The 20,335-nt window shown below is 41.2% G+C and overlaps 1 protein-coding gene across 3 annotated transcripts in view; it reads left to right on the top strand.

Moving 5' to 3' along the window:
- Positions 1-20,335, top strand: part of mRpS18A (mitochondrial ribosomal protein S18A) — a 113,091-nt gene that overhangs the window by 54,562 nt on the left and 38,194 nt on the right. For all 3 annotated transcript variants that reach the window (XR_010859085.2, XM_067139143.2, XM_067139144.2), the window contains exon 3: positions 17,760-17,883. Coding sequence is in view for 2 of the 3 variants with exons in the window: in XM_067139143.2 (XP_066995244.1) it covers positions 17,760-17,883 (124 nt within the window). In the remaining variant the exon portion in view is untranslated. The remainder of the gene's footprint in view (positions 1-17,759; positions 17,884-20,335) is intronic.

Below are 20,335 nucleotides of genomic sequence, written 5' to 3'. Positions count from 1 at the left end.
GTTGCATATGTGCTCTCCAATGGCTGAATGCTGATTATATCTTCTCACTTTTTTGTGTTCTTTGTATCTTGTGTGGAAGTTACGTTTTGTTTGTCTTGTATATGTGGCATTGCAGTTAGGTTATTGGCACTTGAGTTCATTGACTCCTGACTTGGAGAGAGGTTCTTTTTTGTTTAGGTTGCAGTTGCTCACGTGTCTGTGCAGTATGTTGTTCATTCTAAAGGCTACTCTTAGACCTTGTTTCTTGAAAATATTGGCTTCACTGTATGTATTCTTATTAATGTAGTTGAGAACCACATATTTTTCCCTGTCATGTTTGGTGGTTTCCCGGTCATTTTTCTTATGTTTATTTGAAGGTTTATCTACTGTGCCCGGAGGGTGATTGTTCTCTTTCGCAATTTGTTTAATGATTTGTATCTCTTCACTGAAATCCGTTGTGCTTAATGGTATGGAAATAGCTCTCTACTGAGCTCGATAGCTGCAGTCGCTTAAGTGCGGCCATTGTCCAGTATTTGGGAGATAGTGGTTTTGAATCCCACTGTCGGCAGCCCTGGAGATGGTTTTCCGTGGTTTCCAATTTTCACACCTTACTTAGGGCCACGGTCGCTTCCTTCCCACTCCTAGCTCTTTCCTGTCCCATCGTCGCCATAAGACCTATCTGTGTCAGTGCGACGTGAAGCAAATTGTAAAAAAAAAAAAAAAAAAAAAAAAAAAAAGCTCTGTGTATCCTTGTATTCAGCCCTGCTATTTTGTGTGTGTATGGGTGGTTCGACTACTACATAGTGCGTGATGTCTGAGTGGGCTTTCTGTAAACTTTGTAAGACAGGTTTTCATTATTCCTACTGATTGTGATGTCTATAAGTTTATTTATGAAAAAATATAAACCTCTTGGGTCTGTGTTGCTTGCATGTAGTACTCTAATGTGAGGAACACCGTGGGTCTGTGTTGCATGTGACTAGTGTGGTTATGTGTGACATACCCTCGGTCTACATTACCTGTGATTAGTACCACCATGTGAGGAACAGCACTATTTTTTGTTACCTGTGATTAGTACTACTATAGGAGAAACACCATGGTTCTGCTTTACCAGTGATTAGTACTTTTATGAGGGGCTGCTGACCTGGTTTTGGACCCCTTTGGACAGTAAGTATAATCGCAGAAAATAAGGCATTGTGAATCAGATCCACTGATTGTTTTGGAGTCGTGGTCATTTCTTCATCATCATTCAAGTCAGTGGACACATTTTGAAGTTTTAATTATCGCTTCATTTCGTTGCTCGTTGTGTCATTAGGGGCTGATGACCTAGCTGTTAAACAACAATCATCATCATCATCATCAAAATACTTCACAGATTTTTCCAGCCTTCACTGTGTGTGACATATCATCAGTCAATAGTAGGAAACCCCTTCCCTTTTCTAAATTATTTGGCCACAAAATTTCTCAAATATTAATAAAAGTATTAGAATTCATTTACATTTCAATCATGATGTACTAGATTTTGTATGATCGTTTATTAAAATTAATGTGACTACTCACGCATTCCTTCATTGAAGATATTTGCAATTGAAGAATGGTTTGTCTTTTTGTAAAACTTGCAGCAAACAAGAGGAGCTTGACCAGTCCATTCTCACTTAACTTTGCAAGTACACTAGCAGAAAAAAATATTCAAACACCAAGAAGGGGTTGTGCTAGATTAACAAACATTAGTAAGCGTGTTTATACATCTGAAAGATGACTTTGATTGAAATTTCCCGCAAATCTCATTAGCGTGATGTTAGTAGCGGCCCCATTACACTACACATCAGGTTTGCTTTAAATAGGGCTGTACCGTGCGAGAGCGTTAGTTATCTGTGAGTGGGTCAAGAGTGCATTTACGGCGACAAAGTGGCTAGTATCAACAGCTCACTGCGGTTGAACAAGGCCGTATAATAGGGCTACGTGAAGGTGGATTTTCCTTCCGCTCTATTGCAGAACGACTTGGCACGAATGTCTCCACTGTGCATGCGTGCTGGTAGCAGTGGTCACGAGAAGATACACTCGCAAAAAGACCGGGCTCCGGACGTTCCCGTGGTACCACTGAGAGGGAGGACTACAGTATTCGGCGTATGGCTGTGGTGCAGATGACTGCATCTGCAGCAGCAATTCGAGCGGCAGTTGGCACCACAGTGACGCAACGAACTGTTCAAAATCGCTTACTTGAAAGACAGCTCCGAGCCAGACGCTCTGCGGCGTGCATTCCACTTGCCCCAGACCACCGCTGTGTGCGACTTCAGTGGTGACAAACAAGAGCTCATAGGAGGATGGAGTGGAGGTTTGTTGTGTTTACCAATTAAAGCCGGTTCTGCCTTGGCGCCAGTGATGGCCGTGTGTTGGTTAGGAGGCGGCCAGGTGAGTGCCTGCATTCCACCTGTCTGCAGCGTCGACACACTGGACTTACACCGGGAGTTCTGGTCTGCGAAGCAATTTCCTATGACAGCAGGAGCACTCTCGTGGTTATCCCACGCACTCTGATTGCAGATGTTTACGTCTCTCTGGTGATTCGACCTGTTGTGCTGCCATTTATGAACAGCATTCCCGGGGGTGTTTTCCAACAGGATAATGCATGCCCCCATGCCACTGCTGTAACCCCACGTGCTCTACAGAGTGTCGACATGTTGCCTTGGCCTGCTCGATCCCCCGTTCTCTCCCCAATCGAGCACATATGTGACATCATTGAATGACAACTCCAGCAACATCCACAACCGGCATTAACTGTCCCTGTATTGACCAACCAAGTGCAACAGGCATGGAACTCCATTCCACAAACTGATATCCGGCACCTGTACGACACAATGTATGCACGTTTGCATTCCTGCATTGAACAGTCAGGCGATTACACCAGTTATTAATGGACCAGCATGGCACATTTGCGAGGGCTTTGCTCGCGCAGATATTAACCTATTGTCTTGTACCTTTAACTCATTGCGGACCGTGGACGGCGTAAGACATTTAAGTTTGCTCCTATGCTGCGGGCCGTGGACGGCGTAAGATGTTGAATGTTCCGCGTGAAGCAATGCTGTTTATATTCGTCATCTATGCATTCTTATACCTTAGTCAGCATTACTGGTTTCAGCAGGAGGTTGGTTGATCTTTGTGAGATAACCCTCGCGTTGAGTGGGCTCATGTTTATCTTAGCTGTTTTAGCGGGAATATCTCAGCACTTCCTTGCGTGTCAAGACGGTACTTGAGATTCCAATGCAGTGCGTGTCGTTCTTACCGCATGTATGAACTTATTCCTTAAATAGACTCAGATAGTGAAAGTGAGAGTGACGAGGAAATTTCAATTCCCGAATCCGATAGGCCTATAGAGAAAAGTGAAGTGCCTGATACACATCCTAGTTATTGTCCACCCATTCCACCATTTAGAGAATTCAGGTATAAACTTTTCAAATAGAAAATAAGCAGGATATTTTCAGTTACGTGAGCATTTTCATGAATGACGAATTTTATCAGTATGTGTGTGAGCAGACCAATCTATACGTGAGTCAAGTGATAAGAGCGGTGCCCCGGCTTTCACAAAGAATTCGATCATGCAATCGTGGAAACCGATTAGTCCAAAATCCTGATATAAAAATATACTGGACCGAAGACCCTGTTTTTCATACTCCGATATTTTCTAAAACAGTGTTCCAAATACGCTTCCTTCATATTCTTTCATTTCCTCACTTCTGTGACAGTAAACGTTCTGTCGAAAATACAGATAGGGTGTATAAAATTAGACGTATTTTGAAACCTGTGACACCAGATATCGCACCCTAAATATTTGCTAGAGGTAAGCACAAAGTATCATTTTTCTAACATTTATAGTTTAGGAGTAATTGTAAATTGTATTAAGTGATGCACGTCAAGAGGGCCGGGCATGAAAATGGCTGGTCCAGGCATTCAAGTGTCCCGCTCAGAAGCAGGTACCGAACGTGTTAATCAATTAAATATGTTACCTCGACAAATATATTGCCAAATTTCCGTATTCTACATTCCTTATTTCATGATGTTTGGTATTTTTTTCTGCCAGTGTATCAGATTTGAAATATATCAACCTGCTGAGTCTGTAGTTTCGTCCACAGAAGCCTATAGGTTTGAATCTCCTACGTCGCTTCGAATTATATCTAAAACCTACTTGACAAAATCGTAAATAAAATACTATTCATGTAAACAAAGTAAGTTTGAAGTTGTATCCTTTCAAAAATGAAATTTGTGTTTCTAAATAACATTATTGGAGATAATATAAAAAGTAGCATGAATAAATTGATAAAAATCTGCTTTTCTCATACGGTTCCGAGCGAGTTGGCCATGCGGATATAGGCACGCAGCTGTGATTGTGCATCTGGGAGATAGTGGTTTCAAACCCCACTGTCAGCAGCCCCGAAGGTGGTTTTCCGTGGTTTCTCGTTTTCACACCAGGCTGTACCTTAATTAAGGCTACGGCCATTTCCTCCCCACTCCTAGGCCTCTCCTATCCCACCGTCGTCATAAGACCTATCTGTGTCTGTGCAATGTAAAGCAAATTGTAAAAAAAAAAATAATCTCATACGGTTCTGGTCCTTTTGAGATTGGAAGATATTTTATTCTCTAGGTTGTTGATTCGTGTACCGTATACTTCTCTAAAATTATTTCAATACGGAATTTGCCATTTTCCAGCAATATATCAGCCCCCATGAGATCATCATATAAAACCATATAAAATGGCTTTGGGTCTGGCGTAGCCAGTCTTGTATTTAGTAATAAATGTTTGGACATATCCCATTTTGGTTTCTTTTCGTACTTTCATTTTAACAATGTGTGAAACTGAAGTTACACATTGATCAACTTGAACATTTTTGAAAATTTAATATACAAAGGAAACATGTCTTTTTTTTACTTGTGCTTTTTCCAGAAATAGTAAAATTAAAATGAAGTGGGTCACTGCCCAGTATAAGGTGCTAATAGAATAACTTTTTAGAATTAACTATTAAAGGAAAGTTTAAAAGAAAAGCACGGTTAACTTACATCGCTATTGCAACAATCACTATAAACTGCATTTCCATCCGTTCTTAGAAATTCCTTTCCCTCGGGCCATTTAGACACTATGTCTCTTCTTATACTTTTAGTAGATGGCATGACAACACTTCGCAATACGGTCCAATATTGTAAATAAATTACAATCTGAAGCATGCAGCTTCCTAACTGCCTCCTTTCTTTCAATTGGTTTGATCTCATATGTGTGGCAAGTGAGAGTTGCAGGTTGAAAATTCCAGGATAACAACAGAAGAGGGTTCAGTGCAAGACAAAAATTTGTAAGCACTATCTCGGTAATGCGGTATAACAGAAGTGTGGTTCATGTTTTGTTTTGTTCGTCTAACATAATTTAGTTCAGTTTCTTATAATGTACATGCAGATTTACAGATTTAAGAAGCGAAGGCAGAGTACAGGCTGGCTGTAGCCAGGTGGGCCACGAGTGTAGGAAATGAAATGGCGTTCGGCTTTTAGTGCCGGGAGTGTCCGAGGGCAAGTTTGGCTCGCCAAATGCAGGCCTTTTTATTTGACAACCCGTAAGCAATCTGTGCGTCATGGCCCTCGTGCCAGCGAAATTAACCAATTATGGTTAAAATTCCCGACCCTGCCGGGAATCAAACCTGGGACCCCTGTGACCATGGGCCAGCACGCTAACCATTTAGCCATGGAACGGGTGTGGGAGAAGCCAGGTAGCTGGCTGCCCTTGGCTCAGCCACATGTGAATGGTCAGGTTTTATACGGAAAACCCTGTAAATATTGGTAATAATGATATGTAATTCTGTTCAGTGAGTGGAAACTATCCATTCTTAAGCGTGTATTAGAAATGCAAATGTGTGGATGAGGATATCCAAATGTAGCAAGATTGTACCCTCAAGTATCTTTCCAGTGGCATGCTGAAGAAGAACATTTTTGCATCGATTTCAGGTGAGGGATTGTTTTCCCTGGAATGGGTATATGCAATTTTATAATTATATAACAAAAGCTGACAGAACTATGATAATTTTCCAAATGATACCGGCACAGGGGATTGATACCATTTTAAATAGTCTGGGCAGGTAGTGTTACGACCACAGCCCCTAAGTTCCAAATGGAGTGCTTCCTTTTCAGAGCATCGCTGAAAACTCACCTGTGTTTAATTTGAAACAGCTAATGCCCACTTCAGTGGCACTGTCAGTCATTGTCCTTCTGATCCTACAGAAGCAGGTTCAGTCTCAACCGAGGTTGATGACATTTCAGGGTGTCTTAAATTTAAAAATTCCGTGTTGGGCTGGTGTTCTGTATTATAAACTGTGACAGAACGAATGACTGTGTGATTGATTATTCACTTGATGTGAACTTTAGTCCAGCAGTTTCATGTAACACCTGTTACAGTCTACTTTATCCAGCCTGCATGAATTTTCCACTTTCCTTGTTTGTAAACTGGCCATTTTCAGTACTCATAAACCTAAATCAAACGAAGGTTTGTCCGAGATCATTGATGTTCAGGATTAATGGGTGGAGGAATTCTTTAGTTAATATCTTGTTAAATTAGTTTCGTCATCATTCATGCTTTCTCCTAACCGACGTGCAATTTGTCCCTTTTGATACCGATGCCATAGAAAGATGTCTTACAGTGTCCGAATGGATGAGTCAAATGTCCTACTCTTCTTCTGTGTTGGGTTTCTTATGAAGACTTGCATACTGGAGGACCTGTGTCATGGTCAGAATCTGCACCTCCCTGTGGGCTGTTTAATGTTTTATTGTTGTGATGCAATTATTTCTTCTTGCGTATCACATTGTTTCAAAGCCACATATCTTTATCTATCTTTTGCTGTCCCAAGAATGGGAGATCTCACTTTCTTTGACTATGGTGTGGGTGCCAGTGTTATTTGTGCTACAATATAGGCCTCTTCTTTGGAGTGCCACTATTTGATTCTTGCTTGTACGTTGATTTTCTTCATTCATCCATCGACATAGCCAACAACTGTGAGGTAGTAATCTGGAGACTCTTTGACAGTTTTCTTATTGAGCATTGCCCAGAAGGCATCTTTGATAGTTGCAAGCAGCTTTGTTGGGGCAAATGTGTTGAAGAAGTGAACTATCCCTCCACCTTCAGTATAGCAAGAACTTCACCTGTTGGTCATTATAACGCTGGTCTTCGAAGACAACCATCGAACTTTGCTAATACAACTATATCACACCATTTATTGTATTACAAGAATAATAATTATGTATAATTTTGTAACCACATCCAGTGATGTACTGTTTCTCATTTCTCCAAAATATATGAGGGCTGTAAATAAAATAGTGGCAATATTGATAGAATGTAATGTTTAATGAAGTAACAAGTACAATTGCATTACATTCCTTCATTGTAGCCACCTGCAAAGTCTATTGTGTTGAAGAAGTTAACTATTCTTCCTATTCAACCTTTTGCCAAATGTTGGGGAGCCGCTGGGGACCATTGGCAAGGCATTCTCTGTTGATGACAGCGACGGAGTGCCTTACTGCGCGAAGTACAGGTGCCATGTCAGGAAATTGGCGGCCTCGGAGGGGTTCCTTTAACTTCGAAAACAGGTTGCAGTCACAAGGACTCATGTCTGGTGAGTGCGGAGGGTGTTCCAAGACCTCCCAATGCCACCGTTGCAATAAGAACATGACATTGTTTGCATCATGACAGCATGCGTTGTCATGCAACACGATGGGGCGATGGTCGTGGAATAACCATGGACGTTTGTGCTGCATAGCCGGATGCAGATGTTGCTCTAGAAATCTGCAGTAGTAGTCACTGTTGTGGCAGTTTGTCCCTCAGACACAGCATGTGTAAGATTAACATCCTCATAGTCGTATGCTACAATCAGCATAATCTTCACCCGACTGGGTTCCTGTCAACATTTGAGTTTCCGTGGTGAACCTGGGTGACACCATTCGATTGACACCCTATTCAGGCTTGTAGACTCGTGCCCATGTCTCATCAGGGGCAACAGTATGCTGCAGAAATATCTCCTTTGTTGCGGTATCTGTCTGTGACAGGTGTTCTCCTGCTGTCTTCCAGGTACAGCTCATACTGCCTTAACTTACAGGTCATCTCAATTCCTTCCTTCCATTCAGAAACAATGATTTGAAATACACTTATTTACAGGTGCCTGTTCTCTGTATAAAATCTCTCCTTTCCCTTTATGCTGTAGGGCACGAAAAGAATTAAATTCGTGATCTCGTATTATAGATCTGATTTTTTTATTAGTGCAGTTGTCTTTTGTTTTGAGAAGGGTTGGATCAGTTGTTATATCAAGGGGTTGCAGTTTCATCATCTATATTTCTTATTGATTGATATGTAGGTTCTGAGAGCACTTGTGTTGTCACAGTCTATTTAGTTGTTGAAGGGCAGCTTCCCAACTTGTTCTGAACAGTCTCAACCCCTTGCTTGAACTTCTGATACATAATCGTAGAATATGGTGTGCCTGATAGAATCTGTAATATTACTTTTAGTGCACCTTTAATCATTTTATCAGAATCTGACACAAATTTGAGAGGTATATTCTTCAGAGGCAATATTTGAAATTGATAAATTAACATTGGGCAGATGGAAGAGCTCATTATATTGAGTTTCTGGTCAGAGTGCAGAATTGCAAGTAATTAGCAGAGTGCAGAAGTTGTGACTATGTTAGCAGGTCCAGTTTTGTCTGTAAGTCATGCAGTGTACTACATGGACTGAAAATGGGTATGTCAACAAAATTAACACACAAGTAACGATGCATTCTTATGGTGATACACAGGCAATTTTAGTATACTCAAAAATATGAAGATCTTAGTTTTTCAGCTGGTATTACTCTGCAGCAGCTAATTCACCCTAAGCTGTGCAAGTTCCTCAGTTTTGAAAAAATAACATTAGATTATCATTACTTGTGTTATTGTGTTGCCTTTTGATCATGAATTGTAACTCACATAATGAAATACTCCATAAAACCGTTATATAATAATGTTTTTTTTACATACCACTAACTACTTTTTACAGTTTTCGGAGACACCAATATGGCGGAATTTTGTCTCGCAGGAGTTCTTTTATGTGCCAGTAAATTTTCCAACATGAGACTGACATATTTGAGCCCCTTCAAATACCTTCAAATACCATCAGACTAAGCCAGGATCAACCTGCCAAGTTGGCGTCAGAAGGCCAATGCCTCAACTTTCTGCGCCGCTCAGCCCAGCAAACAGTTATTTAAATTCTTTAAATTATTTCCTCCTATTGTAAAGTAGGTACCTTTGTAAATATGAGAATTCTGTGGTGAAATGTATTTTTAAAAATCTCTAATCACATAATCAAATTGTGATTTAAGGCTCTTAAAAATTAGTTTTATAAAAAAGTATTTTTGCCCATAAGTCGTATTTAGTGAAAAGTTTACTGGCTGTCTTCCTTGCGAAAATCACGGTCATCTGGGTTGTCAAATCTGAAGCAAACTAGCAAGATTACATCCTTTATGAGATATCATGTTACATAAAATGTCCCAGCCAGTACTATCAGTAGCAGAGAGTGATTATATGTCTTCTTTGTTAAACTTGAACACTGGAGTAAGTATACAGGGTGAAGCATAATTCGCGCACTCGGGCATCGCAGCGCGACTCCTCACATGCCAGCAATAAAAAAATGTCTCTCACAAAACTTCGTCCTGCGAGTATATCCGGCAGAAAAAGGACGTTGAAGTGTGGCAATCTGGCAACACTGTAACCACATGTAGAGTAACTACCTCTGTCAGCACATATTAGTCATGCTGTACAGTTAGTGCAGTGGGTAGAGTTTTTGGTTGGCATGCAGGAGGTCGATGGTTTGATCCTGGGTTGAGGCGCATTTTTTATTTGCTAATTTCCATCTGACATTACCTACTGTAATACTGTAAGACACCGTTTCTGAGGTCATATGTATCCTACTTTTACAACAACAACATAATAATAATAATAATATAATAATATTAATAATAATGCATTGAGATACGTACTAAACAGCATGCGGTTACCAGACGCAATGTTGAAAGGCAGAATTATTGGGACCGTGGTGATAACACATACAAATTGTAACCGAGTTTGGACATTATTCGCAGAGCACATTGCTAGGCCTACTGGTAACGTAAGGCCCTAACGAAATGTAATGGACCTGAACGAGGCAAGAATAATAGTTGGTACTAATCTATGGGATCATTGGAGGAGGGTACAAAGAAAATAGGTTTCACATCTAGTAGATGAAGTGGTGCGAATAAATTCACGCCCACGACGTGGAAAGGGCGCCTTTCAAAGCTGACCAATGAAAACGATTGTTCATCCATTTCTAGGATCGTAGTATGTAAGTGCAAATGGTTTCTAGAGGACCCACTGCAATCGCTGTTGACGATTAAGATGCCAGGTACCATACCACCTGGACTACATTTACGAAATAAAAAACATACGCCTCAAACCAGGATCGAACACTCAACCTCCTGCATGCTAACCCAAAACTCTATCCACTGCACCAACTGTACAGTACGACTAACTTCTGCTGACAGAGGTAGTTACCCTACATGTGGTTACAGTGTTGCCAGATTGTTACTTTTCAACATCGTTTTTCTGCCGGATATACTCGCAAGACGAAATTTTGTAAGAGACATTTTTTTTATTGCTGGCATGTGAGGAGTCGCACTGCGACGCCCGAGTGCGCGAATTACGCTTCACCCTGTATATCACTAGACCAAAAAACCAGTTTATTTCTTATTGTATTAGTGTGTCAGAGTTCAGGTCGATATGGGTTGGAATTATTTTCACAAACATGCTGCAGTTTATTATTTGTCCATTTTACTACTGTGTCCAACATTACACTACTGAAAATCAAAATTCCATCCAGCATGAGATTCTAAATTGGTGACAAGAATAGCAGAAGATCTCACAGAAGGTATGTCCAGAAGTTCTGACATTCCTTCTTGGTTCTACTGCTGACCAATTGTTTCTATATCTACCATAGTAATTACTCTCTGCTGTGCCACCATCATTACAATCAACAGTCTTGGAAGCATCTTCAAAATCTGTACTGTCATATGACCATTTGAAATGGCATATGGCTTTTAGTGCCGGGAGTGTCCGAGGATAAGTTCGGCTCGCCAGGTGCAGGTCTCCTGATTTGACGTCCCTAGGCGACCTGCGCGTCGTGATGAGGATGAAATGATGATGAAGACGACACATACGCCCAGCCCCCTTGTCAGCGGAATTAATCAATTACGGTTAAAATTTCTGACCCTGTCGGGAATTGAACCCAGGACCCCTGTGACCAAAGGCCAGCATGCTAACCATTTAGCCATGGAACCGGACGTATGACCAGTTTAAACATGTGCGAAGGTCACTTTGCACATTATCCACATCACCGCTGTCAATGCCACTGGTACAGTCTTCCAGCACTGACAAACTTGCTGATTTACCATATGTCTTTCACAAACTTTTAATGACTAATAAAAAGAAAAGTTGCCTCAAATTAGAAAAGTAGCATTATGAAGTCCAGCGGAGCACAAAGTTTCTGCACCCCGTTCTAGAGTGCACATACAGACATTATCCTGGCAGCTGTTAACAGATCATTAGACAGCTGGAAGGTACTGGGCAGAAGGACTGGCACAGAGCAGACAGACAAAAATATTGTGGAGTCCCGTGAACACTACACTGCCTGTTAAGGGTTAATTTGGCCTCAGTTTGAATCTCTGTCGATGCATGCATAATTTTTAAAATGAAAAGTCTCATCCCTGTGACTTGATTCGGGTTAGATTCTGTGTAGAGATTGTGTACATTACAAAATTTTAAGTTATGTAAGTTGCAAGCTTGTTTTATTTTCACAGTATATATGTACACCAGATAAGTTCATTATGAATTAATGTGTACCTTTAAGAGAAAAAACCCATCATTTTGACATACTGTTCAGCTGTTGCAGTAAAATTGACACATGGGTGAAATTATGACTCATTTTACTTAACCATATTTCTGCAGGATCTGTATTTTTTTCTATAATACACTGAAGAAAATGGAAGTTGCAACACCGAGAGGGAGTGGTGCTACAGTGCAGCAACTGAACATGCAGGACGAGTGTTCGGTTGTGCTTCGATGACTACACTTTCAGGTCCCTCTGACCGTAAGTTTGGACAACAATCAATATAGGATGTGCCCACCACGAGCTGCAATACATTGATGAATTCGTCGAGGCATGGAGTCAATAAGGCCCTGGATCGCTTCCTGAGGAATTGTGGCCCATGCTTGCTGCACTGCACGGGTCAGTTGTACCAGAGTTGTGGGTGGCTGAGGACGGTTGGCCAGTTGTCGACCCATCATGTCCCACACATGCTCTATAGTGTACCAGTAAAAGAGCCCAACTTTAAGATTTATTTTCAATGTAAGCATGGAATAGTTCTCACGGCTAAACTGGATGAATATTAGCTAGGGCTTGGTACAGGAGGCAGGGTCCTATCTACAAGAAAAGTTTGAATCTGATTTGATAAGAGTTTATTCATGTAATGCATATTAAATTGCACATCACCTCATGGTAGATAGGGGTTGTCTTCCACATTGTCCTTTAAATGGCCTGGATCTCCAGCTCTCTAGGCCGCACCGGCTGGAACACGTTCCAGAAGATGCCCAAGTACTCCGTCAAGATGCGGACGGACCATCCAGGTTGGTTGCATGGAATACGCCTCAAATTCCCGATGCTCGGGATGACCTCCGATGGTTCCTGACGATGTTGCAGGTAATCACATTACCCAAGTACAATGAGGTTGATAGAATCAATGCCCACAAAACTCCGAAAATGTGTTCTTCGTCACTTGCAGAATTTATAAGTCAAAGTTCATGAAAACCTTGAATAATTAGTTTTCTCACCACTAGTAAAATCACTAGTCATTGTTCATAAAGACTCAAGAATTCACTCTTTAACACTCATGGAAATGACAAGTCAGTGTTCATGAAGACTTTCAATAATGTTATAGTTCATCAATGGGAAAAATTACAAGTCTTTAAGTAATCACTGGCAAAAATCACAAGTCTATGCTCATGAAAACTTCGAATAAATTTAGAGTTCATCACTCGTGAATATTACAAGTCTTTGAATAATCACTGGTGAAAATTTAGAGTCCATCACTGGTAAATATTACAAGTCTTTGAAAAATCACTGGTGAAAATCACAAGTCTGTGCTCTTGAAAATTTTGAATAATGTTAGAGTTCATCACTCGTAAATATCACAAGTCTTTGAAAAATCACTGGTGAAATTTTAGAGTCCATCACTGGTAAATATTACAATTTGAAAAATCACTGGAGAAAATTTAGAATCCATCACTGGTAAATATTACAAGTCCCATTTATAAAGACTTAGAAGAATTCAGAGTTCCTCAACACTCGTAAATAAAGACTTCGAGGAAATTCAGAGTTCCTCAGTGAGACTATAACCACACGAAGATAGCCTCCGACGATTATGGCAGCAAGTAGAGCCACGCTGACTACTCGACTGTGACTGACTGACTGACTGACTGAGATATCAGGCTATATTGAGCCCTCCTTATATTCGGTTTGGGGACATGTACGTCACATATGCCGTGAAGCTGGTTATCTCCTGAATCCCTCGACGGATTTTCTTAAAATTCAAGCATTGCGACATTTATGTGATTCCCTTTAAAATGACATGTTGCTCAAGCCGCTACCATAATTATTATAGGAGTTTTAAATTTTTTCTCCGTCGAATGTTCGGGAAGGTGTGACGCTTGAATCTAGAACATACAAGTTCAGACCAGCTGCACGTGGCATGACAGGTGGGTGATCTAACTAGACCCTGCAGCTACGTCACACATACAGCTGTCCTCAGCTTGCTCGCTCGTCCTGCTGAATGTAAACAAACCAGGCTTGCACGGAGTAATACGTGTGATGATTAAATACAATTAACTCTCAAAAAATATGCATGTACAGGTCGTAACCGGTACAATAGGACTGAGGTCCAGGGATCTGGCGGGCCATTCTAAGGTTGTGATGTCGTGGAGAGCTTCTCTGGAGATGCGTGCAGTGTGAACCCGGGCATTGTCCTGCTGAAACATCCCATTAGCAATGTTCGCCATCATAGGGACAACCACTGGATTGAATACCCTATCAATGTACTGTCAAGCAGTCATAGTGCCCTCAACAAGCACTAATTGTGATTTCACATTAAAGCCAATAGCTCCCCAGACCATAATGCTTGGTGTTGGCCCTGTGTGCCTCTCGGCAATAAGATCTGGGCGGCCCCTCTCCCCGGTACGTCGGCGCACACGATTCCGGCGATCACTGCGGGCAAGACAGAAGCACGATTCATCACTAAAAACGACCCTATGCCATTCGTCGACCCACGTCGATCTTTCTCGACACCAGGCCAGCCTTATGTGTCGCTGTTGTGGGGTCAATGGAACACCTTCTGCAGGGACACGGGCTCGTAAGCCAGCTGCATGCAGCGATTATCAACTGTTTGTTGTGTAACGTGGGGTGCCACAGCTGCTCGAATTTGCGCTGCTTTTGCATGGTGTTCCATCCGGGCCATCCGAATGATGCGGCGATCCTCTGTCACAGTTGTCTGTCACGCTGGGCCTGTGCCAGGTCTACGAGTGTGGGTACCTTCATTTGACCACTGCTGCCGTACATGTTGTACCGTAGATGCCTGTCGGCCAACACGTGCAGCGACGGTCCTTAGCGATAATCCAGCCTCATACAGCCCAGTTATCTGAGCCCTCTCAAACGGCGACAGTTGTTGATAGTGTGCTCTTCTCTGTCGTCGAGGCATATTTCACGGGGAACACTTCACGGCACAGACTGCAAGTCAACTACGCTACACCAGAGTCCGTATACTGGAGTTGATTCCTCCGCGATCAATCACGTGGGGAGACCTGTAGCAACAATCCAATGGGTCTGAAACTTTGATCTTTTACATACCTACATGGTATCGTTCCAATCTTGAAAAATCAACACAAACGACCAATGCCTTCATGGTGTTGCAATTTTCTTAAGTGTACATTCCTTGAATAACCTGTATGTTTGTCCGTTTTGTAAGTTTTCTCACCTTTTGGTTGAATTATACAAATAGACATGTTAAGGGTTCTATTAACCCCCTGTGGGTGGGGGACGCAGGCGAAGAATTCACCCATGGTATCCTCTGCCTGTCGTAAGAGACGACTAAAAGGGGCGACCAAGGGATGATCAAATTAGAACCATGAAGCTACTTGTGATTAGTAACACCATGGGTCGCTTTTACTTGCGCGTAGTACCACTATGTTGGGTACCAAATAGGTTTGTGATTAGTAGCAAACAAGGACTCAACGGCTTTTACAGTACCTGTGATTAGTAGCATTATATGAGCAATACCCTGGGATGAGGGAACCCATGGTTCTGGCTTGCCTATGATTAGTACCCACTATATGAGGAACACCACAGGATAATACGAGTCCCTGTGGTTAGTACACTTAGATGATGAACACCATAGGTTTGTGCTGCCTTTCAATGGCACCGCAGTGCGCAAAACACAGTAGGTCTGTAATACATGTGCGAATTTCATTACCTGTGAGTAGTACCATAATGTGTGTAATACCGCGAGTCTACGCTACTCTTAACTAGTACCACAACATGACAAATATCATAGTTCTACTTTTCTAGCAATAAGTACCATTATGAGGGGCCGATGAGTTCGATTTTGGACTTCTTTCGACTACAAGCATCATCGTTTCAGTATTGTGCTATAAAGGCAGTCCCTTGGTTAGTAATACTATTGTGTTACGCTAGCTTCTGTGCATGTGAGGTACTGTGGGTGGGTTCCACTGATCGTTTTAAATTCATATCCATCCATTCATTCTTCGTCCTCACGTTTTGAATTGTGGTCAGTGGAAGATTGTGGGTTTTTAATTTGTCATTTCATTTCGTCTCATTTCATACCATTAGGGGCCGATGACCTAGATGTTAGGCCCCTTTAAACAACAAGCATTAATCAATCATTGTTGTTAAGCTGCGGTCATTTCTGTCGACATGTTTGAATATGGAAAATTCTAAATTCCCATGGAGGAAATTAGATATTTTTCACCAATAGAGCATGTCAAAAATGTCAAAAACATATCAGATGTAAGGCTTTTCAGGCGTTTGCTCTATTAACCAGCGTTTCGTCTTAGGTCTGACACTAGACTCATCAGAGTGGGATGTGTCAGACCCTACCCACTGATGCTGGGGTGTATGCAGGTGAACTTATCAGAAGCCCTTATAAGAGGCACAGTCTGATAACTGCATACCGGAAATTAATCTCCACAATGGAATTATTGCCCGCCTAGCAATTCCGAATGGAAAATTCTAAATTCCCATGGAGGAAATTAGATATTTTTCACCAATAGAGCATGTCAAAAATGTCAAAAACATATCAGATGTAAGGCTTTTCAGGCGTTTGCTCTATTAACCAGCGTTTTGTCTTAGGTCTGACACTAGACTCATCAGAGTGGGATGTGTCAGACCCTACCCACTGATGCTGGGGTGTATGCAGGTGAACTTATCAGAAGCCCTTATAAGAGGCACAGTCTGATAACTGCATACCGGAAATTAATCTCCACAATGGAATTATTGCCCGCCTAGCAATTCCGAATGGAAAATTCTAAATTCCCATGGAGGAAATTAGATATTTTTCACCAATAGAGCATGTCAAAAATGTCAAAAACATATCAGTTGTAAGGCTTTTCAGGCGTTTGCTCTATTAACCAGCGTTTTGTCTTAGGTCTGACACTAGACTCATCAGAGTGGGATGTGTCAGACCCTACCCACTGATGCTGGGGTGTATGCAGGTGAACTTATCAGAAGCCCTTATAAGAGGCACAGTCTGATAACTGCATACCGGAAATTAATCTCCACAATGGAATTATTGCCCGCCTAGCAATTCCGAATGGAAAATTCTAAATTCCCATGGAGGAAATTCGATATTTTTCACCAATAGAGCATGTCAAAAATGTCAAAAACATATCAGATGTAAGGCTTTTCAGGCGTTTGCTCTAGTAACCAGCGTTTCGTCTTAGGTCTGACACTAGACTCATAAGAGTGGGATGTGTCAGACCTTACCCACTGATGCTGGGGTGTATGCAGGTGAACTTATCAGAAGCCCTTATAAGAGGCACAGTCTGATAACTGCATACCGGAAATCGTCTTAGGTCTGACACTAGACTCATCAGAGTGGGATGTGTCAGACCCTACCCACTGATGCTGGGGTGTATGCAGGTGAACTTATCAGAAGCCCTTATAAGAGGCACAGTCTGATAACTGCATACCGAAACGCTGGTTAATAGAGCAAACGCCTGAAAAGCCTTACATCTGATATGTTTTTGACATTTTTGACATGCTCTATTGGTGAAAAATATCTAATTTCCTCCATGGGAATTTAGAATTTTCCATTCGGAATTGCTAGGCGGGCAATAATTCCATTGTGGAGATTAATTTCCGGTATGCAGTTATCAGACTGTGCCTCTTATAAGGGCTTCTGATAAGTTCACCTGCATACACCCCAGCATCAGTGGGTAGGGTCTGACACATCCCACTCTGATGAGTCTAGTGTCAGACCTAAGACGAAACGCTGGTTAATAGAGCAAACGCCTGAAAAGCCTTACATCTGATATGTTTTTGACATGTTTGAATATATTGAGATTTTACACTAAGATTGTATGTTTACTTTAAGACTACAATTTCGCGTTCTTGAAAGTTTCTCTTTTATTTCCTGCAGGATGTGTTGATTCTCAGTCAGTTTGTAAGACCTGATGGATGTATGCTTCCACGCCGTGTGACTGGTTTGTGCAAAAAGCAGCAGAAGAGAATATCCAAAATGGTTGCCATGGCACAGAAAGCTGGTAATGTATTATTGGATATTGAATAGTATATTGTCACATTAATTTAAAATCTAGTATATTCATTAAGACTGTTAAATCTTTCAGGTTAGAGTGCTAACCCCTGGGAGTGAACTGTTTCCATAATTCTTTGTATACAGCTAGGACTATAGACTCTTTTGCGTCCATGTCTCTTTGCTAGAAGTCATAAAATATGTATAATCTGATGCTGGCTTTCCAGGTCATCCTCTGTTGTTCTTATCCTATATGGCATGTTTCATTGATCTGGCAGGAAACTCCCTCTACTGTTCACCTTCCGTGACCCCAGCACTGAAGATTCATTTAAAGGGTACATTGTAAATGTAGATAATTTTAGTTTTAGCTTTCATTCACGTGCACTCCACTGTTCACCTTCCATGACCCCACCACTAAAGCCAAGCCATACACTTACTGTAGATTCATTTAAAGGGTACATTGTAAATGTAGATTATTTTTGTTTTAGCTTTCATTCACGTGCACTCCACTGTTCACCTTCCGTGACCCCACCACTGAAGCCAAGCCATACACATAGATTCATTTAAAGGGTACATTGTAAATGTAGATTATTTTTGTTCTAGCTTTCATTCACGTGCATTGGCTCCAAACTGTGAATAGTATATCACGGTACCCATCAAGCTTTTACATTCCTGCCTAAAAATTGAGAAGCTTAAGTTAATGTAATCTGTACTGCACTGTATCCGTCCTAAATTGGGCTAGTGTCAGGGGTAAGAGTGCGTGGTTACGTTAGAAAATAAAAGGTGATGTGAAAAAAATCTTTAAATATCTTATTCTAAAGAGTATATGGACAGAATTACGACTGCATTAATTTTGTGAATAAGAAAACAGATTAAGGGTTAAGATGGATTTATTTTACTAAAGACATAGATTTACTTCACACTAAAATATAATACACTGAGTAAGTAAATAAATAAATAAATAAAATCAACCCGAAATCGGTCATTAAAATATGTGTCACGCACATAAGCAAAAATATATCTGACAAGATAATATTGATATCAAACAATCGGGTGACGACCCGGAAAATAAAATACAGAATTTTAATACATTTGAAATGTTGGGTTATCGCTACATTGAGATGGTGTGCCGACTTGGGTAAATTTTCTGCATCCGTGCCCATAGGGCGCAATAAGTAAATCGTCTGTATGCTGCCTCGGTAAGAAAACAATACACTAGCACATGATCCAACTTTACATATATACACTCCAATGACATTGGACACAAAGATAAATGAAACAACTAGTTCAGGGCTATTCCTAACCATCCCAACAAAAAGCACTGATTCTACTTACGGGACCGCCCCATATGCAAATTGACCGGTACAGAAACAGTCATCCCAACAATTAGCCTTCGAGCTAAAACACCTTAATCAACGCTGGGTAACATAATGACACACACATAAATTCAGGACAATGAAAATACACCTACACAAAGAACGTGTAATATAAACACATAAATATATACACTTCTTGATGGAGATTATCGGGATATCATTCCGATAAATATAGGCGCTGGATTTGCATCTTCAGCAAGACAATGTAGCAGTCTATCTCTCTCACTCTCCATGTGGGTCGGATGATCAGCTGTGAGCTAGAAACATCTAACTGGCTGGCAAAAGAATGCAAGGTTCAAGGAAGTTTGCGGTCTAGCCGCGGAACTACTTTAACTTGAAGTGCCCACAGCTCTGTCAGCTGTTTTTAACTACCTGCTATGGGAGATAAATTGTTGGGTCTAAGCCAATCTTTCTTCTTCAACTCGAGACACAAAACCTCTCTTTCAATAAACAGCTACAGCCACTGCTTTCATTACGCAAATACACAAACTGCCTATTTTAACACATAACTCTGTTTATTGCTAATCACTGAATTTACATATACATGCATATTTTCCCTCGGCAGTATCGAGTGCCGTTCTAACAGTTTATCATCTAGCAATATTAAAATTATACGTCAGCCTGCACCTTGGCGTCATCACCATTTCAAACGTCTAGATGGAGGTAACTATCTTTCTACCTTTACTCATAAACGATTTAAACAGTTTGCACTGCACATGCAGTGTGCAGTTGAATTACACAGTCACAAAAAAAGAGCTCGCTTCTAGCGTGCGACTAAGTTCAAAATACATCAACAGACAAAGCGTCCCAAGCAACTCACAAACGAATGAGCAGCAACTCAGCGAATGCGAATGATGGAAATCAAATGAGAGCGTTTGCCCTACCACTCGCTCTTTTAAAGCCTTGCAGAAAACCATTGCAAAGGGGACTCCCCGTCGAATAATGGTGCGTCTCTCTCAACGGCCACACAAGTTCAAACAGCTTTCCGTGAAAATGCCTAATATACTCAATAGAACACAGGTAGTCAATATTCTCATACTCAGGTAGATAGTAATTCTAATCTCGATTACTGAATAGGTCAGAACT

Source organism: Anabrus simplex, chromosome 2 (assembly GCF_040414725.1).
Source record: "Anabrus simplex isolate iqAnaSimp1 chromosome 2, ASM4041472v1, whole genome shotgun sequence".
Taxonomy (NCBI): Eukaryota; Metazoa; Arthropoda; class Insecta; order Orthoptera; family Tettigoniidae; genus Anabrus; species Anabrus simplex.
The sequence above is the reverse complement of the archived record's forward strand: the minus strand, read 5'-3'. Positions and strand labels throughout refer to the sequence as shown.